Source organism: Dreissena polymorpha, chromosome 1, assembly GCF_020536995.1.
Source record: "Dreissena polymorpha isolate Duluth1 chromosome 1, UMN_Dpol_1.0, whole genome shotgun sequence".
Lineage (NCBI taxonomy): Eukaryota > Metazoa > Mollusca > Bivalvia > Myida > Dreissenidae > Dreissena > Dreissena polymorpha.
The window spans coordinates 19,376,504-19,400,496 of NC_068355.1; the positions used below are offsets into that span (position 1 = coordinate 19,376,504).

At 36.7% G+C, this 23,993-nt stretch overlaps 1 protein-coding gene across 3 annotated transcripts in view; it reads right to left on the minus strand.

The window, feature by feature from the left end:
• Positions 1-23,993, minus strand: part of LOC127873182 (N-chimaerin-like) — a 60,035-nt gene that overhangs the window by 12,033 nt on the left and 24,009 nt on the right. For all 3 annotated transcript variants that reach the window (XM_052416915.1, XM_052416921.1, XM_052416905.1), the window contains 3 exons: positions 6,306-6,462; positions 4,983-5,156; positions 2,035-2,112 (listed from right to left, as the gene is read on the minus strand). In XM_052416915.1, coding sequence (XP_052272875.1) covers positions 2,035-2,112; positions 4,983-5,156; positions 6,306-6,462 — 409 coding nt within the window. The remainder of the gene's footprint in view (positions 1-2,034; positions 2,113-4,982; positions 5,157-6,305; positions 6,463-23,993) is intronic.

Here is a 23,993-nt window from a genome sequence, read left to right on the forward strand (position 1 = left end):
GTGTGTAAAGTGCTGTCCCAGATGAGTTTGTGTGTAAAGTGCTGTCCCAGATGAGTATGTGTGTAAAGTGCTGTCCCAGATGAGTATGTGTGTAAAGTGCTGTCCCAGATGAGTATGTGTGTAAAGTGCTGTCCCAGATGAGTATGTGTGTAAAGTGCTGTCCCAGATGAGTATGTGTGTAAAGTGCTGTCCCAGATGAGTATGTGTGTAAAGTGCTGTCCCAGATGAGTATGTGTGTAAAGTGCTGTCCCAGATGAGTTTGTGTGTAAAGTGCTGTCCCAGATGAGTTTGTGTGTAAAGTGCTGTCCCAGATGAGTATGTGTGTAAAGTGCTGTCCCAGATGAGTATGTGTGTAAAGTGCTGTCCCAGATGAGTATGTGTGTAAAGTGCTGTCACAGATGAGTATGTGTGTAAAGTGCTGTCCCAGATGAGTATGTGTGTAAAGTGCTGTCACAGATGAGTATGTGTGTAAAGTGCTGTCACAGATGAGTATGTGTGTAAAGTGCTGTCCCAGATGAGTATGTGTGTAAAGTGCTGTCCCAGATGAGTATGTGTGTAAAGTGCTGTCCCAGATGAGTATGTGTGTAAAGTGCTGTCCCAGATGAGTATGTGTGTAAAGTGCTGTCCCAGATGAGTATGTGTGTAAAGTGCTGTCCCAGATGAGTATGTGTGTAAAGTGCTGTCCCAGATGAGTATGTGTGTGAAGTGCTGTCCCAGATGAGTATGTGTGTAAAGTGCTGTCCCAGATGAGTATGTGTGTAAAGTGCTGTCCCAGATGAGTATGTGTGTAAAGTGCTGTCCCAGATGAGTATGTGTGTAAAGTGCTGTCCCAGATGGGTATGTGTGTAAAGTGCTGTCACAGATGAGTATGTGTGTAAAGTGCTGTCCCAGATGAGTATGTGTGTAAAGTGCTGTCCCAGATGAGTATGTGTGTAAAGTGCTGTCCCAGATGAGTATGTGTGTAAAGTGCTGTCACAGATGAGTATGTGTGTAAAGTGCTGTCCCAGATGAGTATGTGTGTAAAGTGCTGTCACAGATGAGTATGTGTGTAAAGTGCTGTCCCAGATGAGTATGTGTGTAAAGTGCTGTCCCAGATGAGTATGTGTGTAAAGTGCTGTCCCAGATGAGTATGTGTGTAAAGTGCTGTCCCAGATGAGTATGTGTGTAAAGTGCTGTCCCAGATGAGTATGTGTGTAAAGTGCTGTCCCAGATGAGTATGTATGTAAAGTGCTGTCCCAGATGAGTATGTGTGTAAAGTGCTGTCCCAGATGAGTATGTGTGTAAAGTGCTGTCCCAGATGAGTATGTGTGTAAAGTGCTGTCCCAGATGAGTATGTGTGTAAAGTGCTGTCCCAGATGAGTTTGTGTGTAAAGTGCTGTCCCAGATGAGTATGTGTGTAAAGTGCTGTCCCAGATGAGTATGTGTGTAAAGTGCTGTCCCAGATGAGTATGTATGTAAAGTGCTGTCCCAGATGAGTATGTGAGTAAAGTGCTGTCACAGATGAGTATGTATGTAAAGTGCTGTCCCAGATGAGTATGTGTGTAAAGTGCTGTCCCAGATGAGTATGTGTGTAAAGTGCTGTCACAGATGAGTATGTGTGTAAAGTGCTGTCCCAGATGAGTATGTGTGTAAAGTGCTGTCCCAGATGAGTATGTGTGTAAAGTGCTGTCCCAGATGAGTATGTGTGTAAAGTGCTGTCCCAGATCAGTATGTATGTAAAGTGCTGTCCCAGATGAGTATGTGTGTAAAGTGCTGTCCCAGATGAGTATGTGTGTAAAGTGCTGTCCCAGATGAGTATGTGCAATCTGCAAAGGCTATTCAGGGACAACAAATTTCACCTAAACTGTTTTTTTACAAATAAGAAACTCCTTTTAAAGGACAAAATATTATTATAGCAAGAAGTGTTGTCTCTGATTACCCTGTGCAGACTACGCATTTTCATCGGGACAACACTTAACGAACAAGCATTAAGTCCCATTTTCCCAGAGCCAGGTGAATTAAAATAAATTAGGGCATACAACATGGTTTTCTTACCCTTATCAAATGCCATGCGTATCTCCTCTACCTCGTCATGTGACCCTGCCACTCTGTACAGACCTTCACATGTCATGCCTGCAACACAGACACAGATTATACCGCATAAAACACAGCTGCTCTAAAAAATTGCAACAAGAGCACCGCATATCTGGTACCAGGCTTGGCTGCGAAACCTTGTCAGAATATTTTTTTTAGAGATCACAGTGACCTTGACCTTTGACCTAGTGACCCAAAATGGGTGTGGCGTGTAGAACTCATCAAGGTGCATCTACATATGATGTTTCAAAGTTGTAGGTGGAGGCATATAGATTTTAGAGCCAATGTAAAGGTTTTAGCACGACGCCGGCATGACAATACCTCGGGTTTTCTCCAAAAACAGCCTCGCTAAAAATGTCCATTAAACGAACAAGAAAAGTATATGTTGATTTGTTTTATGATTAAGCAAAAAAAAATTAAAGGAGGGAATCTATAACTTGTTGATTACATTAACAATATTCTAACTGATTAAATGTTGGTAAAGATACTGATGCCAATAATGTGAAATATAAAGTAGATCAATATTGGTTTCAGAACTGGTAGATAAAAGATTTTAATTCACCAGTGATCAGAGAAATTAAAATTTTCTTAAGTGGCGCACTGACAGGTGAAAACGTTTATTTTCTATGATTCCGAGTGAAAAAAGATTGATAATCAACAGAACAACCCACAGGGTCCAGTAAAAAAAAAAAAAAAAAAAAAAAAAAAAAACCAACCAACATTCTTTGTTTATAATTAATGCTTTTTCAACTGTTATTTTAAGTTTTTAAAGAATTACATTTCAGCAGAACACTGAAATAATGATGTCATGACGTCGAAAAAAGAAAGTCATTTCACAGTAAAACAGTGAAAATCTTAACTTATTTTCACTGTTAGGCCATCATAAAAAAAATTGTTTGGCATAACCCAACCCAGGTAAATTTTGGTGGGTAGGTAGGTAGGTAGGGTTTTTATTTTTATTTTTTGTATTTTTTTTTCTGACATTGAACTCCGACATATACCAAACTGAAAGGTAATTATCAAATAAAGCTCCAAGTCTTCTGCCTCTGGTAAAGATTTTTCTGCACCATCAGTATCACCGCATGTGTATTCTTAAGTCTATTTTTTCTATAAAGAACTTCGAAAATATAAAATAATCGACGAAAAATACTTTATCTGAAAACGACAGTCCGAAAAATTGTACGCATTTTGCACATGAAATAAAATGTGCATATCCTTTGACTACAGAAAATGAAAACAAGTAACCTTGCAAATACATAATAAATATACTATTTGGTTGATATATTACTTTACAATAGCATAGTTTGTGAATAAAAAAACAACAAAGTAATTATAACATTTTAATTTCAATCAAGAACAGAAAGGTGCAACATCTTCGACATGTAACTAATTATTTAATTATCATCCTTTAATTCAGATCAATAGTTGGTAGAAATTTGTAAAGTGATCAGCTTAAAAATAATTTATTGAGTGTTACGCTTCTTTCATATGTTTATTTTTTATACGACTTTTGCCATCGGCCGTTATATTGTAGGCAGACGACAATATCAACTGTGTATTCCACTATCTGCGCATAAATGACCCAATAGTTTAAAATGGTTTTAAAAAACACTCCGGATTAAAATGGCGGATGTGTTCAATGAAATTTAACGAGATTTAAGCATATTCGCAAATTATATTTTGCGTGAGCCAAATTCGCTATACTTTCGCAAAAGGCGAACGACAGCGCGAGCCCTTTAATAGTGAGCATTTATTCCAATAATAACACGTTCGCAATTCTCGCGCTGTCGTTCGCCATTTGAGTCATTTGCGAAAATATTGAGAATTTAGCACAAAAAAAATTGCAAAAATCTTGTAAAATTTTGTTGAAAACATCCGCCATTTTAATCCGGACTGGTTTTCTTTATTTGTCTCTTTGTTTCAATGAAAGTGTTCGCAATTCGAACAGTTAACGAAACCCGGTCTGTACCCAATTAGACATTGCTTGACCTTATTGTTAATGAAGTGCAAATGGTAGCTGGCCAATCAGCATTGAGCTCGCTTACACATGAATGACGTTTTCGAATGAAACGTGAGGACGGGTGGAGCTATCGGATAATATTGGGTCATTCATACGCAGATGTTGTATAATTTGAATACACATTGAATATCTCCGTCTGCCTCCAAAATAGCAACCGGTCGGAAAGTCGTATAAAGAGATAAGAAAATGAAACAAAAACGTGACAATACCTGTCAATAAATATTTCTAAGCTGACCACTTTTTATCTTTCTACCAATTATTTAGCGATCTGAATTAAAGAGTGATAATTTAATAATTAGTTATATGGCGATAATATTACACATCTCTGCCGATTGCCGAATTGAATTGAACGGTGATGATTAATTAATTTGTTTTTTTTTACTCCCAAACTATCCGTAACGACAGCAGCGTATTTTAATTAAAGGGATACAAGAAAAACAAGAGCGGTTTAATTGTATTTAAAGTCTAATTAATCGCACATGCATTTGTCAAATATATAGACGACTCAAATAAAAACCGTTACGCGTTTTGTTCATTGCTATTCTAGATATCCTTGAAAGAGCATTCAATTAAATGACGCAAATAAACGAAAAGGATAAAAAGCGGAAAGGAAAAATTGAGCGGAAAGAATTTTCGGCTAGCAAAAAAAAATAAATTTTTGGAAAGTAAAAAAAAAAAAATTTAGTCGGGCCAATTTTAGTGGGTCGGTCGGGTTATGCCAAACAAAAGAATTTTTAAGGATGGCCTTACATTTCACTGATTGAAAGAGTGAATTATCATTCTTAAATCACAAATATCTCCCACTTAAACTCTGAAAAGCATGAGATAAAACTGTCCCTTTGAATGTAACAATCGGTTATTTGCTACTGGCCCCGATCAATGGTCTCACCTCGAGATTCAATTTCCTTGACACACCGCTCCACAACCATTGGTATGGGCGACTTGTGTGCCTTGATCACTGTGGTCAGGTCCTGCCCGAACACAGACTTGAGATACTTGATGTCCGGCATGCAGTCATTGGGGACCTTTTCTGAGCACTTCTTGTGTGCCTCGAAACCACAATCTGCAAATAGTCTGAAGATATGAGCTGCATTCTAGGAAAATTGGGCTTAACCTCAGCAGTCTGCATAGGCTAATAAGGGAAGACACTTACCAACTACACTGGATTAGCGTTGAGAAGAGACTTCCTTTAACCCTTTCAGAATTTTAAAGGCCTTTGCAAACAGTTTGCATCCAGATGAGACGCCACAGAACGTGGCGTCTCATCTGGATCCAAACTGTTTGCTGTACTTATAGTATTCTTTAAACAAAATCAAAGAAAATGCTAATTTGAGAAATTCAGCAGACGACATTTTAGCAGACGAAAGATATCCCAGCATGCAAAGGGTTAAACAAACAATTCTATAAAAGCAGAAAAAGCTGTCCTTGATTAGCATGTGAAGATCACACAAGCTAATCTGGGATGGCACATATGTTAATTTTAGCTGGACCGCATCCTAAGTCAATGGCTTATTGAGACACACATTTTGCCGTCCTGGGTTGTACCAGTACTTGTGTTTCTTTGGTGGAAATTTTTAGAATGGTCCCAGAGTGGAAATGCATACAGCCACCTCCTTATCATTAAGCGGACATAATATGAAAAGCTTTATGGAAAGCCACTATTTTACTTTTTCATGACAAATGAAGTCTCCCACCCCTAAATTCATATAATTTATTTTTAAACAATGTTTGACATTATTTATTGTCAAAAACAGGTTTATTTTACATTTAATAAATAAATAAAAATAGATTCACTGGAATCTAAGGTAACCTTGTCAACATATAATATAACATTTATAATAAGAGATGTGTTTGTCAGAAACACAATGCCCCCTTTTGCGCCGCTTTGAAGCATTATATTTGACCTTTGATCTTGAAGGATGACCTTGACCGTTCACCACTCAAAATGTGCAGCTCCATGAGATACACATGCATGCCAAATATCAAGTTGCTATCTTCAATATTGCAAAAGTTATGACAAATGTTAAAGTGTTCGGACGGACGGACAAACTGACTGACGGACAGTTCAAAAACTATATGCCACCCTTCAGGGGTATAAAAATAATTGATTAATACCCCTCAGATCTATTTGAGAAAAGAAACTAATTCTATACAGTCATAATGCACTCATAATTTACTTTTACATGGACTGCCCGTCAATATACTAACTGACCTTGACATTTGGAGCCCTGTGCTATCAACCCCCACATGAAGTTTGCACAGAAGTCACACCAGTGGAGGCCAGTGAAGTTGTGGGTCTTGAAGACATGTGGCTTCTCAAACTCTGTCACATCCACATCTGCATCCACATTATCTACATCATTATCCACCTAAAACGCATTAAAGAACATAGTTTATTGTCAATCAGTCTGTGAAAGGAATACATTCTTTGCATGGGGAAATGCATTGGGTCCAGTTCCTTCTTTCTTATGAAAATTCCAATTACAGAAGTAGTGTTTGTCTTAATCTGCTTTTAAATAAAACTTAAATATCTTTTGTAGAATGTTCATAGTCAAGTTACAATTTGTTAAAGTTATAGATACAACAAGCAAATTAGTTGAATTGATATCCCCCGCCAATATGCTTCTGGACACAAGAGTATTATATTTGACACTCAAACAAGCATTTTTCCAAGATACAAAGGGCCATAACTCCGTTATTAACAGATGGTGTACAATGCCATTTGGCGTGCATTATCCTCTTATCCATATATATACTCATACGAAGTTTCAATGAAATATGCCAAAGCACTTCCAAGATATGGCTCCGGACACAAAAGTGACAGACAGATGAACAGCCGGACGGACAGCCGGACAACGCCAAAACAATATACCTCCGCCTCTGGCACGGGATATATACTCATACCAAGTTTCAATGAAATCCGCCAAAGCACTTCCAAGATATGGCTCCGGACACAAAAGTGCCTATAGTTAAAAGCATTTTTTCAAGACACAAAGTGCCATAACTCAGTTTTTAACAGATTGTATACAATGCCATTCGGCCTGCATCATCCTCGTATGCATATATATACTCATACCAAGTTTCAATTTAATCCCCCAAAGCACTTCCAAGATATGGCTCCGGACACAAAAGTGCCTATAGTAAAAAGCATTTTTTCAAGATACAAAGGGCCATAACTCTGTTATTAACAGATGGTGTACAATGCCATTTGGCGTGCATCATCCTCTTATGCATATATATACTCATACCAAGTTTCAATGAAATCCGCCAAAGCACTTCCAAGATAAGGCTCCGGACACAAAAGTGCCTATAGTAAAAAGCATTTTTTCAAGATACAAAGGGCCATAATTCTGTTTTTAACAGATGGTGTACAATGCCATTTGGCGTGCATCATCCTCTTACGCATATATATACTCATACGAAGTTTCAATGAAATCCGCCAAAGCACTTCCAAGATATGGCTCCGGACACAAAAGTGCCGGACGGATGGAAGGACGGACGGACAGCCGGACGGACAGACAACGCCAAAACGATATCCCTCTGCCTCTGGCGGGGGATAGCAAGAGCTGTCATAGGACAGCGCGCTCGACTTTTTAGTGCTTGACAGTATAACATAAGCCATCATAAGGAAATTGTTCATATTCAATAAGTTATTAGACGATCTTTCAAAAATAAAAAAAGGAAAAAAAGAAAACTTTTTTTTGGGGGGGGAGGGGGTTGAGAGAGGGTATAATGTGGGGTGTGGTCATTTATTAGACGATCTTTAAAAAATAAAAAAAGGAAAAAATAACATGGGCTGTTTGTAAAACATGCATTCCCCCCATATGGGCTGTCCGTTGTAGTGGCAGCCATTGTGTGAATACATTTTTTGTCACTGTGACCTTGACCTTTGACCTAGTGACCTGAAAATCAATAGGGGTCATCTGCGAGTCATGATCAATGTATATATGAAGTTTCATGATCCTAGGCGTATGCGTTCTTGAGTTATCATCCGAAAACCATTTTACTATTTCGGGTCACCGTGACCTTGACCTTTGACCTAGTGACCTCAAAATCAATAGGGGTCATCTGCGAGTCATGATCTATCTAACGATGAAGTTTCATGATCCTAGGCGTATGCGTTCTTGAGCTATCATCCGGAAACCATTTTACTATTTAGGGTCACCGTGACCTTGACCTTTGACCTTGTGACCTCAAAATCAATAGGGGTCATCTGCGAGTCATGATCAATCTACCTATGAAGTTTCATGATCCTAGGCGTTTGCGTTCTTGAGTTATCATCCGAAAATCATTTTACTATTTCAGGTCACTGTGACCTTGACCTTTGACCTTGTGACCTCAAAATCAATAGGGGTCATCTGCGCGTCATGATCAATCTACCTATGAAGTTTCATGATCCTAGGCGTATGCGTTCTTGAGTTATCATCCAAAAACCATTTTACTATTTCGGGTCACCGTGACCTTGACCTTTGACCTAGTGACCTCAAAATCAATAGGCGTCATCTGCGAGTCATGATCTATCTAAAGTTGATGTTTCATGATCCTAGGCGTATGCATTCTTGAGTTATCATCCGGAAACCATTTTACTATTTAGGGTCACCGTGACCTTGACCTTTCCCCTAGTGACCTGAAAATCAATAGGGGTCATCTGAAAGTCATGATCAATCTACCTATGAAGTTTTATGATCCTAGGCGTATGCGTTCTTGAGTTATCATCCAAAACCCATTTTACTATTTCGGGTCACCGTGACCTTGACCTTTGACCTAGTGACCTCAAAATCAATAGGGGTCATCTGCGAGTCATGATCAATGTACCTATGAAGTTTCATGATCCTAGGCCCAAGCGTTCTTGAGTTATCATCTGACAACCACCTGGTGGACGGACCGACAGACCGACCAACCGACAGACCGACATGAGCAAAGCAATATACCCCCTCTTCTTCGAAGGGGGGCATAAATATTTTTTGGGGGAGTACGGGGGTGAGAGGGGGGTATAATGTGGGGTATAATGTGGGGTGTGGTAATTTATTAGATGATGTTTAAAAAAAACAAGATGTGTTTGTGAAACACAATGTCCCCCTATATGACGTTTGACCTTGTCCCTTCACCACTCAAAATGTGCAGCTCCATGAGATACACATGCATTTCAAATATAAAATTGCTAGCTTCAATATTGCAGAAGTGACATTACATGAGCAATTTTGACCCATATATTTGACCTTGAAGGATGACCTTGACCTTGACCTTTCACCACAAAATGTGCAGCTCCATGAGATACACATGCATGCCAAATATCAAGTTGCTATCTTCAATATTGCAAAAGTATTCATAAAATTAGCTATTTGGGCCACATATATTTGACATCTGACCTTGAAGGATGACCTTGACCTTGACCTTTCACTACTCAAAATGTGCAGCTCCATGAGATACACATGCATGCCAAATATCAAGTTGCTATCTTCAATATTGCAAAAGTACTCATAAAATTAGCGATTTTGGCCACATATATTTGACATCTGACCTTAAAGGATGACCTTGACCTTGACCTTTCACCGCTCATATTGTGCAGCTCCATGAGATACACATGCATGCCAAATATCAAGTTGCTATCTTGAATATTGAAATACTGCAAAAGTGTACATTAAATGAGCAATTTTGACCCATATATTTGACCTTTGACCTTAAAGGATGACCTTGACCTTTCACCACTCAAAATGTGCAGCTCCAAGAGATACATATGCATGCCAAATATCAAGTTCCTATCTTCAATATTGCAAAAGTTATTGCAAATGTTAAAGTTGGCGCAAACCAACCAACCAACAGACCAACCAACAGACCAACAGACAGGGCAAAAACAATATGTCACCCACTACTATAGTGGGGGACATAAAAATTGGGGGGGGGGGGGGGAAGGGGGTGGGGTTGAGAGGGGGTTATAATGTGGGGTGTGGTAATTTATTAGATGATGTTTAAAAACAAATATATAATTTAATTTTTTTTGGCGGGGAGGAGGTTGGGGGAAGGGATTCTGGGTAGGGGCGTGGGGTATTGTTTGGGTGGAATCCATTGTGGTATTCAGGTAAGTGTTGTTTTGTCAAAGTAATAATAAAATGTGATCATAAATAAAGAAGTTATGGCAAATTAAGCAAGATGTTCAATTATCTAAGTGTAAAAGGGGCCATAATTATGTCAAAATGCTTGATACAGTGGTCTGCTCTTGTTTATAGGTTGGCGTCATGTTGGTAAACAAGAATGCAACATATAACAGCAATATTTCAATGAATATAGGAAATATTTGGGGTAGTACGCAAACTTTAACATTGATTTATCAATAATATGCATATTCTAAGTATAAAAGGGGCAATAATTATGACAAAATGCTTGATAGAGTTGTCTGATCTTGTTTATAGGTTGGGGTGATGTTGGTAAACAAGAATGCAAAATATGAAAGCAATATGTCAAGGGACAATAAAAATAAATGGGGTAGTACGAAAACTTTAACATTTGCTGCATATTCTAAGTGGAAAAGGGGCCATAATTATATCAAAATGCTTGATACAGTTGTCTGCTCTTGTTTATAGGTTGGGGTTATGTTGGTAAACAAGTATGCAAAATATGAAAGCAATATGTAAAGGGAAAATGAAAATAATTGGGGTAGTACGAAAACTTTATCATTTGCACACTAACGGAACGGAAACGCCAACGCCAGGGTGAGTTGGATAGCTCACTATATATATATTTCATATATAATAGTCGAGCTAAAAATCAGGCTATATTTTAGACAAGAGGGCCTGACAGGTTGAGAGTCGCTCACCTGAGATACAAAGGAACACAAGATATCATAAGAATAAATATTCTCACTAAGTTTCATGAAAAGTGAACTATAAATGTAACTTTAAGAGTGCAAAAAAGGTTTTACTACAGCCATAGAAAGATAAAATCCCCGCCTCCTGGTGGCCATGTTTGTCAACAGACCAGAACCATTTTTGAACAAATCCACGATATCATTTAAACAAATATTCTGACCACAGCATTGCCTACAGCAACCACGTATATCAAATATGCCTACAGCAATCCATGGATTCCAAATGTGCCTACAGCAATGCATGTATATCAAAGGTGCCTACAGCAATCCACGTAAATCCAAACAAGCACACAGTGTCTAGGACCCGTATTTTGTATCCCTAAATGTTAGATAAGCACGTGCACTATTAATTATTATGTTGGTCAGTACCAAAGGCTTACTGGAAACCGCCGACTGCGTCTTTGTTTTATTGCTCAATCAAGCACCAAAAATCCAATATCCTGTGTATTAATAAACACAAACTTTAGATAAGCACGTGTCGTCTGTCAAAACAAGTATTGTACATGTCCATTAACATCGAAGTAATTCTTGTATATGATATCGGAAAGGGGACTTGCTTTAAACATTTCTAATTACGATTTTTTTTTCCATAAGATTTCCTAAAAACAAATGAGAACCAAAACAAGCAAACACAGACAACACGAAATATAAATAATTATGACAAATTAAAATTAAAAAAAAAACGGTTTATTTTCGAAAAATCGCTTTTACTTTCTCCCAATTTCCAGAAAATGACTTATACATGTTGCATGAAATCTAAATATAGATGACGTCGTTGTAAAAGAATATGAACTGTACACGGCACTTTGTGTGCAATCAGATACAGTACAATAATTGTTGCAATATTTAACGAACTAAAAGATGATAATGATACAGCATCTTTGACTTTTATTTTATTTAGGGGAATGTCAAAATCATTTGCAAGATACCCCGATACTTAAATGGAAATTAAATACGAAGCTTTTACGATGTCTGCGCTACGCAGTTTTTGTGTATAAATAAATACACCCACGCCTATTTTCGCGCCCTTTTTGTCCATACAAAGACTTGACACAAAAATATCATGGGCATATACATGTATTTATTTCTGGCTACAATTTGTAACAGAAAATTAACTGTACACGATACACGCACACCACAACGCGTGTTTGAATACCCTTGTCCCGATTGGACACCTATTTCTTCAATCTTTAAATTGAAACATATGCCGAAATTCATTTAATACTTTAGAAAAATATCCGATGTTTGTGCTTATGAGTTTTCTTGAGCACTTTTGTCGTCAATATCAATCAGAATTTGCATTTGAAAATGGACATTGGGAATATACCTGATTATCGGGTAATGGATAGAGACGGAAAAAATCGCATGTATGCGGTAATCGATAGAGACGATAATAAACGCATGTATCGGGGAATTTATAGACTCGGGAATATACGCATCTATCAGGGAAAGGGTTAAGAGGCCACCCCGCTAAGGCAGCCAATTTGGCCTCTTGACTGGCTGCTTAAGAGGGGTTGGACTGTATATCAAATGTGCCTACAGCAATCCACGTACATCAAATGTGCCTACAGCAATCCATATACATCAAATGAGCCTACATCAATACACGTTTATCAAATGTGCCTACAGCAATCCACGTACATCAAATGTGCCTACAGCAATACATACACATAGAGTCAAAACTGAGAACAGTGGTCAGTCAAGGGAAATAGCAAAAGTGAGCGTTGTCGACAGGTGACCTCTGTACTCAGATCACCACTTTTTAGATTGTTGGTCAGTTGGTAGTTTTGCTACGTCGTTACCCCACCCAGTCATTTGCACTCAATGTAAAACAAAGGCTGATTGCTGATAACTAAGCATAATAACATAAATAATTTCCATTAAATAATACAGATAATACAATCAAATATAAGATGTTTTTACCTTGCATATTTAATACATATTGTGTATTTTTTATTAAACATTGAAATAAACATTGCAGAAAAAGTGTTGATATTGCCTGTATTAGTCCATATCCGCACTTTTCGGTCATATCCGCGTATATGAGTCATATACGCATTTTAGATGGACCGCTTTTGACCCAGGATACTTGTTGTACCTACCCAAATGGGAGACAACTTCTTAGTTACGAAAAGACCAAATAAAAAGCGAAAGTCACTGTCATAAACCGCAAGTACGGTATAACTTTATCGTTCTCATTCAAAGAAAAAGACAGCAAAATCTTGTAAACATTTATTTAGTTTGTTATAAAAGTTGCAATTCAATGCCTGTTTTGGCTTAATAGACAATCACTTATACTTTGACCGCCTTCTTATAACAACACTAGCAGCTCAGTGTTGTTTTTAAAACCTTATCAGCAATAAAGATCTATTGGCTTTGTCATGCACTCATGCTTTTTCGCAATGATTGCAGCTGGTAATTGCTACTAGTACACATTGTTAATGTTATTTGCACCTGTTCGTTTGTGTTTTTACTTTTTCGCAACTCAAAATGACTGACTTTTGTTCTCAGTTTAAATTTGACTTTTGGAGTGAAATATACTGGCTGTTGGCTGTTATGGACAGTTTAACATTATTCTAAAAATTACTATAGAGTGATTTTCATCTGCGGGAATACAGACTGACTGTTGTATGTAGTTGACCATTGTTTTAAGCTGACCGCTAGGTCAGTTTTGACTGTATATCATATGTGCCCTAAGAAATCCATGTATATCAAATGTGCTGACAGAAATCTACGTATATCAAATGTGCATACAGCCATTTAAGTATATTTAACCTTCCTTAAGCAATCTAAGTGTTTTTTTTACCATAGGGTCTTGTCCGCAATATTGTCATCATAAACTTCCTCATTAAGTTTCATTGAGATTGAATCATAAATGTGGCTTGTAGAGTGCTTTAAATAATATTTACTTAGTTCGTGGAAGAATGCTATATAGATTTAAACTAGGCCAAGATATTATCAAGGAAAACATTCTGACATTTTGAATAAGTTTCATACGGATTGAGTAATAAATGTTGACTCCAGTGTAGTTATAACTGTTTTTCAAGAATTGACCTTGTGTTATAGTTTTTATGTGCATGTGACCCAGATTAAAATTTGGCTAAGATATTGTCAATATAAACATTCTGATCAAGTTTCTTAAGGATTGAGTCATGACTGTGGCCTCTGGAGTGGTAACATGGTTTTACTAAGATTTTACATGACCTAGTTTTTGAATGCATGTAACCCAGATATTCTCAGCCTAGATATTTTCAAACATTCTGACCAAGTTTCATTAAGATAGGGTGAAAAATGTGGCCTCTAGAGTGATAACAAGCAAAAATTGACAACACATGACTGACAACTGACGATAATAGTTACTAGACATAGGGATGACGAAAATAGCTAAAGGTTAAAGGTGCCCTTTATAGTCTGCTTCGATATGCATCTTCAGCCGACTTCGACATTAACCGCCCGATCACTGTGATTAAAGTTGTCGGTTTACATGTGGCGCACAAGGCAGCCACAGCACATTGACTTATTTCCCTCACAGGTACCCAGTTATACACCTGGGTGGAGAAAGGCAAGCGTGAAATTAATCTTTTGCTCAGAAAAATCTAGTGCCCTGAGTGGAATTCGAACCAGGGACCTTCTGATTCCTAGACCAGTATCTTACCACTAGACCACTGTCCCCACAAATACACAAATAGCTCACCATAAGCACTTCATGCTCAGGTGAACTAATAACTTACTGTTGCTTTCATGTGCTTACAGTTATCAAATACACTTGTAACAGACAATTTTTTTTACAGAATTCCAATACAGACAATTATTGTTTAAAAGCAATCATGTATAGACAATAATTCTTTTTCTAACAGAAATCCAAAAGTGTCAGTTTTGCTAAAAACAATTTAAAAACTGCCAGTGCTTCCAGCAATCCAGCAATCCAAAACTGAGCTGAGGGACAATGTGCTAACATCAATTCTGCAAACAGAATCTAAATAAGTCAATGATTGTAACTGCACATCAATTCAGTTAATTATTATAACAGCAATAACAAGGCTATTGTCCAGCAATATGGTCCCCTACCGGCTCCTCCATTGTCAGATATTCCACCATTTTCAGATTTTTTAAAATATTTTTTTTGGTTGCCATAGCAACCACAATTTTTGATGTAGGAACAAAATGAAATGACGTGCATAATGTCCATATTGCCATCTATCCATGCTGCAAGTTTCATGAATTTTTTTTAGAACTTTAAAAGTTATCGCAGGATCCAGAAAAGTGTGCAGGATCCACCATTTTCAGCAGTATTTCTAGTCTATTTGTTGCCATAGCAACCAGAATTCTTGACGCAGGAACAAAATGAAATGACGTGCATAATCTCCATATTGCCATCTGTCCATGTTTTCAGTTTCATGAAAAAATATGAAGAACTTTCAAAGTTATCGCAGGATCCAGAAAAGTGTGACAGACTGACGGACCGACGGACAGACGGACACACAGAGCGAAAACCATAAGTCCCCTCCAGTGAAACCGGTAGGGGACAAAAATCATTGAATGATTATAACAGCAACCAAAGTCAGTCAATTATTTAAAACAGTGAATCCAAATCATTTAATGATTATATCTGAAATCCAAATCAGTCAATATTTGTTAAAGAAACATAAGTCAGTCAATGATAAAAACAGCAATCCATACGAGTTAAAAATTATAACAGCAACCCAAATATGTCAATTATCATAATATTAATACAAATGAGTCCATGATCATAATGAATCAAAATAATTTTTTTGATTAATTATAACAGCAAATCCAAATTACTCAATGATTTTCACGGAATCAAAATAATTACATTTATGTCAATGATTACAGAAATCCAATTCAGTCAGTCAATTATAATAACAGCAATCAAAATCAGTCAATGATCATAACAACAATTCAAATGAGTCAATGATTATAACAGAATTATAACAGCAATGTACATAAGTCAATGTTTATAATAACAACCCAAGTCGGTCAATGATTATAACAGCAATCCACATGAGTCAATGATCATAGCAGCAACCCGTGTCAGTCAATGATTATAACAGCAATCCAGATGAGTCAAAAATCATAGCAACAACCCATGTCAGTCAATAACTATAACAGCAATACACATGATTCAATAATTATAACAGCAATCCACGTGAGTCAATAATTATAACAGCAAACCACATGAGTCAATGATTATAACAGCAATCCCCATGAGTCAATGATTATAACAGCAATCCCCATGAGTCAATGATTATAAGAGCAATCCCCATGAGTCAATGATTATAACAGCAATCCACATGAGTTCATGATTATAACAGCAATCCCCATGAGTCAATGATTATAACAGCAATCCCCATGAGTCAATGATTATAACAGCAATCCCCATGAGTCAATGATTATAACAGCAATCCACATGAGTCCATGATTATAACAGCAATCCACATGAGTTCATGATTATAGCAACAATCCACATGAGTCAATGATTATAACAGCAATACCTATGAGTCAATGATTATAACAGCAATCCACATGAGTCCATGATTATAACAGCAATCCACATCAGTCAATGATTATAACAGCAATCCACATGAGTCAATGATTATAACAGCAATACACATGACTCAGTGATTATAACAGCAATCCACATGAGTCAATGATTATAACAGCAATCCACATGAGTCAATGATTATAACATCAATACACATAAGTAAATGATTATAACAGCAATACACATGAATCAATGATTATAACAGCATTCCACATTAGTCAATGATTATAACAGCAATCCACATGAGTCAATGATTATAACAGCAATCCACATGAGTCAATGATTATAACAACAATCCACATAAGTCAATAATTATAACAGCAATCCACACGAGTCAAGGATTATAAGAGCAATCCACATGAGTCCATGATTATAAGAGCAATACACATGAGTCAATGATTATAACAGCAATCCACATGAGTCAATGATTATAACAGCAATCCACATGAGTCAGTGATTATAACAGCAATCCACATGAGTCAAGGATTATAACAGCAATCCACATGAGTCAATAATTATAACAGCAATCCCCATGAGTCAATGATTATAACAGCAATCCACATGAGTCAATGATTCTAACAGCAATCAACATTGATTCAATGATTAAAACAGCAATCCACGTGAGTCAATGATTGTAACAGCAATCCACATGAGTCAAGGATTATAAGAGCAATCCACATGGGACAATGATTATAACAGCAATCCACACGAGTCAAGGATTACAAGAGCAATCCACATGGGTCAATGATTATAACAGCAATCCACCTGAGTCCATGCAATGCCCCAGATAATTATTTGGGAAATAGGGTTTTCACCCATCGATTTTGAAAAATAGGGTGATTTCATTCTTGAAAAAGGGTGAAATGATTTATAAAAATGCATACCTTAAAATCATTGCTGCTTTACTATTGTTGAAGCTGCACACTTGTTTTGATTCAATAAAAATGTAAACTAAAATAATTAACTTTAATAAACATATGTTTCATAACATCTTTAATCCTTGAAACTGTCCTAAATATAAACTTTAAACTTAAAAAAATCGATAACAACACGAATTATTCTGCACTTATTGGCTCTTGCTTTCTTGGTTCGAAAAAGTTTGCAATCGACTGATATTTTGGCAGAACAATCGCGGACGTCCTTTAACCTTTCTTTAACATTTTGATTTCGCATCTTACAGTACACTCCACGCGTTTTCCCCACAAAACGCGCTTCCTCCGCGGGTTTTTTTCTGCTAGCGAGTGTTCACGCGGCGTTGGAAGAGCGAGGTGAACTCGATAAAACGCTCGGCGTTACGCCGCGTTCGCTAATTCCCGCGGCTTGTATTACTTCAGGCTAGTCGGTAAATGCAGACACTTTCCGTTCTTATCAGTGATCGCCGAGCAACGCCGCGTTAGCAGTGTGCTACTGGGCATGCCAAAAAATAAAAACATTGTTATAATAAATTGTTTAAATACTGTAGTACATGTATAAAAAAGATAATTGTATAGAAAATTAATAGGTATAAAAATCATGTTTTTTAATTCACAGGTACGTCTACAATATGAATGAATATAATACATTTGACAAGTTAATATTTAAATCATAACACATATGACACAAGAATAAATGTTCCGTAAAATTTCCAAATGAGAATAATAATTAGTAATCCGAAACACACTACGATTTTTAATTGTTAACACGACGTTTACAAATGCTTCCAATATACAGTTACACGTATATTTCCCGACAAAAGCGCGCGAAAATTATGCTGCAATGTACAAGGTCAAGGTACAATGTATACTCCTGCAAAGCGTGCATGTATTGATTTTTTTTTTTTACAAACTTTGTAGCGCAGAGAACATTGAATTTTGTTGATTTCGGTTAAAAGTTTCTTTGGTATTTATTAACGAAATTATATCGCGAATAAGTTGATATTTCCTCTAAAATAATTTCAAATCGAACACGCCGAATCTTTATCGTTACGGTATTTTAGTATAGTAATTATTTTAACACTTATTGTACTGTAAACTGAATAAAGAAGACATCTGGGCGGAACTGGATTTTAAGTGTTTGACGTTATGAAAACACGCAAAGCTTGTCTACTGACCTATTGTGTAGACTGCTGTCTGCGATGTTTTGACAAAAGGGATTAACATGTGTGAATGTCACTCTGCCGATTTGGTCCATAATTACTGGTAAACATTGTTTAGAATGTCGACGCAACAATAAGACAACTGTGAATATTAAATGCAATTATCAACTCAATAGTTACCACCTTTTAGCAATCAATGGAATAACCTACAAACAAAGAGAAAATCAATGCATTAGCGAGCAGAGAATTAACTTTGTTCCGATAATTAAAACCATTCCTTATGCATTCGTTGAACGTGTTTACTTGAGTAAGTTATGCCTTTAGACAGGAAGCGGCTTTTCTTTGATTACGTCAAACTGTCAATTCACACAGATTTGCGAGATTTGTAGGGTCCTTGGTCATTTGTATACATGTTCAGTATAGAAAATCAGCTGCTAACATGAAAACTTTGGAATAAATTATCAAAATAAAAACAATGTTGCAAACTGTGTTTATATTAATTGGTAAGTATTAGTTAAAAGACGACGTTTTGTGTGTCGTAAATCAACGAGTTTTCTATACAACAACAACTACTTCTACAACCACGTCGGGATCGATCTATCTTGGTTGTTTATTTTAATTGTAAATATTATACTACATGTACATGTATGAACTTGTAATAAATGTAATTTTATTTGAAAATCAGGAAGTCAAACAAAATTAAATTGATCGTTATCTCGTTAAACGCGGAGTTTCCCCCCGCGTTGCCAACGCCGAGGGCCGCCGCGTCGGCTTATCAGTTTTGCCGATCGTTAACCGCCGCGTCCAAAATCATGCAAACGCCGCGTATAGCGGGATTTTCTTAATCTCCCTCCAGGTCGAAACCCGCGGAGTATGGAGGGAAATTGGGGAAAACGCGTGGAGTGTACTGTAATAGAAACTGAAAGTACAGACGCTTTACAAATACATGCACAATGTGCGACGAATTATGTCAGATTGAAAACGCATGTATGTCTTCGTCAATTATTTTGTCAAACGCCTTCTTAACTGTGAAATCTAGTCCGCAGAGCGTTTTAATAATTTTGACTGCTCCGTTATCCGTGTGCTTGCTGAATGAAAGCGTCGCCGTGTTATGATAGTAATTTCAAAGTTAAGAAAACATTCCGAAAACGAGCAAAGCATTTTCGATTGAAGCTATTGCATCGTACGAATCAAATTTGACGAATTTGCGTAAAAGTCAAATTGGTTGCGTTTTCAATACGCATGATATTGTATTTCTTTGCGTTTTAAAACATTTAAATGGGGTGAAAGACGCAGATACGCAGCTTATCTGTGGCACTGCCATGATAATAACAGCAATCCACATGAGTCCATGATTATAAGAGCAATCCACATGAGTCCATGATTAAAACAGCAATCCACATGAGTTCAATGAATATAACAGCAATCCACATGAGTCAATGATTATAACAGCAATCCCCATGAGTCAATGATTATAACAGCAATCCACATGAGTCCATGATTATAACAGCAATCCCCACGAGTCCATGATTATAACAACAATCCACATGAGTCCATGATTATAACAGCAATCCCCATGAGTCCATGATTATAACAGCAATCCACACGAGTCCATGATTATAACAGCAATCCACGTGAGTCAATGATTATACCAGCAATCCCCATGAGTCAATGATTATAACAGCAATCCACATGAGTCCATGATTATAACAGCAATCCCCATGAGTCCATGATTATAACAACAATCCACATGAGCCCATTATTATAACAGCAATCCCCATGAGTCCATGATTATAACAGCAATCCACACGAGTCCATGATTATAACAGCTATCCACATGAGTCAATGATTATAACAGCCATCCACATGTGTCAATGATTATAACAGCAATCCATGTGAGTCAATGATTATAACAGCAATCCACATGAGTCAAGGATTATAAGAGCAATCCACATGAGTAAATGATTATAAGAGCAATCCACATGAGTAAATGATTATAAGAGCAATCCACATGGGTCAATGATTATAACAGCAATCCACATGGGTCCATGATTAAAACAGCAATCCACATGAGTCCATGATTATAAGAGCAATCCACATGAGTCCATGATTATAACAGCAATCCACATGAGTCAATCATTATAAGAGCAATCCATATGAGTCAATGAATATAACAGCAATCCCCATGAGTCAATGATTATAAAAGCAATCCACATGAGTCCATGATTATAACAGCAATCCACATGAGTCAATCATTATAAGAGCAATCCATATGAGTCAATGAATATAACAGCAATCCCCATGAGTCAATGATTATAACAGCAATCCACATGAGTCCATGATTATAAGAGCAATACACATGAGTCCATGATTATAACAGCAATCCACATGAGTCAATCATTATAAGAGCAATCCATACGAGTCAATGAATATAACAGCAATCCCCATGAGGCAATGCTTATAACAGCAATACACATGAGTCCATGATTATAACAGCAATCCCCATGAGTCCATGATTATAACAGCAATCCACATGAGTCAATTATTATAAGAGCAATCCATACAAGTCATGAATATAACAGCAATCCCCATGAGTCAATGATTATAACAGCAATACACATGAGTCCATGATTATAACAGCAATCCCCATGAGTTCATGATTATAACAGCAATCCACATGTGTCAATCATTATAAGAGCAATCCATATGAGTCAATAAATATAACAGCAATCCCCATGAGTCAATGATTATGGCAGCAATCCGCTGTGTCAATGATTACAACAGCAACCAAAGTCAGTTAATGATTATTACAGCAATCCACTGTGTAAATATATTACGACAGCAACCAAAGTCAGTTAATAATTACTACAGCAACCAAAATCAGTCAAATCAGTCAATGATTGTAACAGCAACCCAAATCGGTCCATCATTGTTACAAAAACCCAAGTCAGTTAATGATTACGACAGTAACCAAGAGAATTAGAACAGAAACCCAAATCAGTCAATGATTTAAAAAAAACAGCATACCATATCAGTCACCGATTAAAGCAGCAAACCCAAATTATGATAATAGCAACCCAAATCAGTTGATTATTATTACAGAAAAAACCCAAATCAATAATTGTGCCAACAACAACCCACATTGTATTACAGCAACACACATCAGTTAATGATTATAAAAGCAACCAAAATCAGCCAATTATAATAACATAAACCAAAATCAGTAACTGCACTATCAGCAGCTCGAATCTGTAACTAAGCTAACAGCAACACAAATCAGTCATTCTTCTAACAGCAACCCAAAACAGGTAATTGTGCTAACAGCAAGTATTATTAGATCTAATAAAAAGCAAGTATAATTAGATCTATCAGACAAATCAGTTGTCCAAACATATCAAACTATTAGTGCAAAGTACCCAGTAAGGCACTGGAAACTTGTTAGTGGCAATATAACTCTCCATACACACTAGATTTAAGATTGGATTCATTTCAAAATAAATGATTACTCTGTAATACTTTTTTCTTGCCCCTGAACATCTGTAGCAATATGATGGGATATGACAAATGGGATCATTTATTTAAATTTTATATAATTGTCCAGACATATTTTCAGTTGCTAAAATATTGTCAAATTATATCATGTTTTAATATTTTAAACAATATTGGGTGTAACATTTTGACAAAAATCCAATCTGAAAATGCAATAAACATGGCATAACATGGCATCTCAGAACAGCCCCTTTAGACAAGCAATAGAGCAACAACTCGTCCATTCAGCCATGGATATAACACATACACACCTGAACAGCCATTCAATTGTTATCTGTGATATTGTCTCAAAACGATTTATTTATAATTTTGTTTCATAAACATTAAATGTATTCGGTATATATGTGTTTATCCCACTACAAATGTCACCTTTTCATTGTTATTCAATGAGCCTTTGTCAATAATATCTTTCAGTGAAGAACTGGACCTCTTTTTTTGCTTTAAAGGCTTCTGAAATGAAGTAGTCATGGTGGAGGTTAGTTAGATGGGCTAATAAAGATGTTCCTTTCAATAAGCGTTTACGCCCCAACAAAGCCTTGTAAGTATTAATTCATTGTCCTATTTCAGCAATTTTTGTTGCCCCATTGGGAAAAGTACGGGTTCCAGCCCAATTGCAAAAATCGTGCACAAATAACCCTGAAATTGGGAGGGAGCCTCACTAAAGATTGCATTTTATTTATAAAAAAAAATATTTTTTTTGAATTTTTTAGAAACCTTCAATTGGGAACTTTTTGACAGCAATTGGGAAATTAGCAATTTTTCCTAATTGGGAACGTGCCGTTTTCCGGTACTTTATAAAGAACGAAAAAAAATTGCTGTATTTGATTTATTCTAAGTCCAGAATCAGGTTCAGTTACGGTCAAAATGAGGTAAGCAGATCTGTGTTTGCATACTTTTCAATGGAAGTTTTTTCAGCTAATAGTATTGTTGTTAAGCAAACAATTAGGGTTAGTCAAGACTTTGGACCTTCTAAATAAGTTTTATTCCGAAAGTAGGTCTAGGCTAAACTTTAAATGAGGTCACATGGTGAGGTAGTGTTGAGAAAGCGTTCATAGATAATGTCCATTGAAATTTCAAAGTTTCATAGCAAGCAGATTTGATGTTAGACAAAATACGTCATTTTTTGTTAACCAGTAGTTTGAACCTTCTGAGAAAGGCAGCGCTCTCACACTACTTTGGGGGAAGGGGTCCGCAGCCCTTAGGAGGGGGAATTTCCGCGGCGTTTCCCTTTTTGGGGGATTTTTTTACTTACTCTCTCATTATTACATTTGTACATGTTTGCACTATATTCATTGCATTTTTCATAATTTAGTATGTTTGCAAGATAAAATTGAAATAGAATTGAGATATAATAATTATTATTTTTTTTTTTTAGGGGGAATTTTTCCCCCCAAAAGGGGAAAAAATATACTTTTCAGGTGGGGGACTGCCGCCAAATTTCGGCGGCAGATTTAACAGATTGAGGGCCCTGAAAGGTTAAAAAGTATGTCAATGTCAAGGTCAATATGAGGTAAGGTCATGTTGGGTGTGTTGTTCAAAGACATCATCCATGCATTTATCAAAGCTTGGAAGGAAGTAATCAAGTAATATTGGAGTTTTATAAAATGCTTCATTTTGGATTAACAAAAAAAAAATTAATATTTGACTTTCAAAGGTGACATTCACCTGAAGTTGTGTTGGTGACTCATGCCTTTGGCACATCATCTCAATGACACTAAAATGCAAAGATTAATGATAATCCTATAGAGTTAATAAGAGTTCACAAGTTTGTGGTCTCCCAAGCAAAAGAAGCTGTCAAACTGATAGGCAAAAGTTCAATAGGTCACCTATTAATAATTAGGTCAAGATT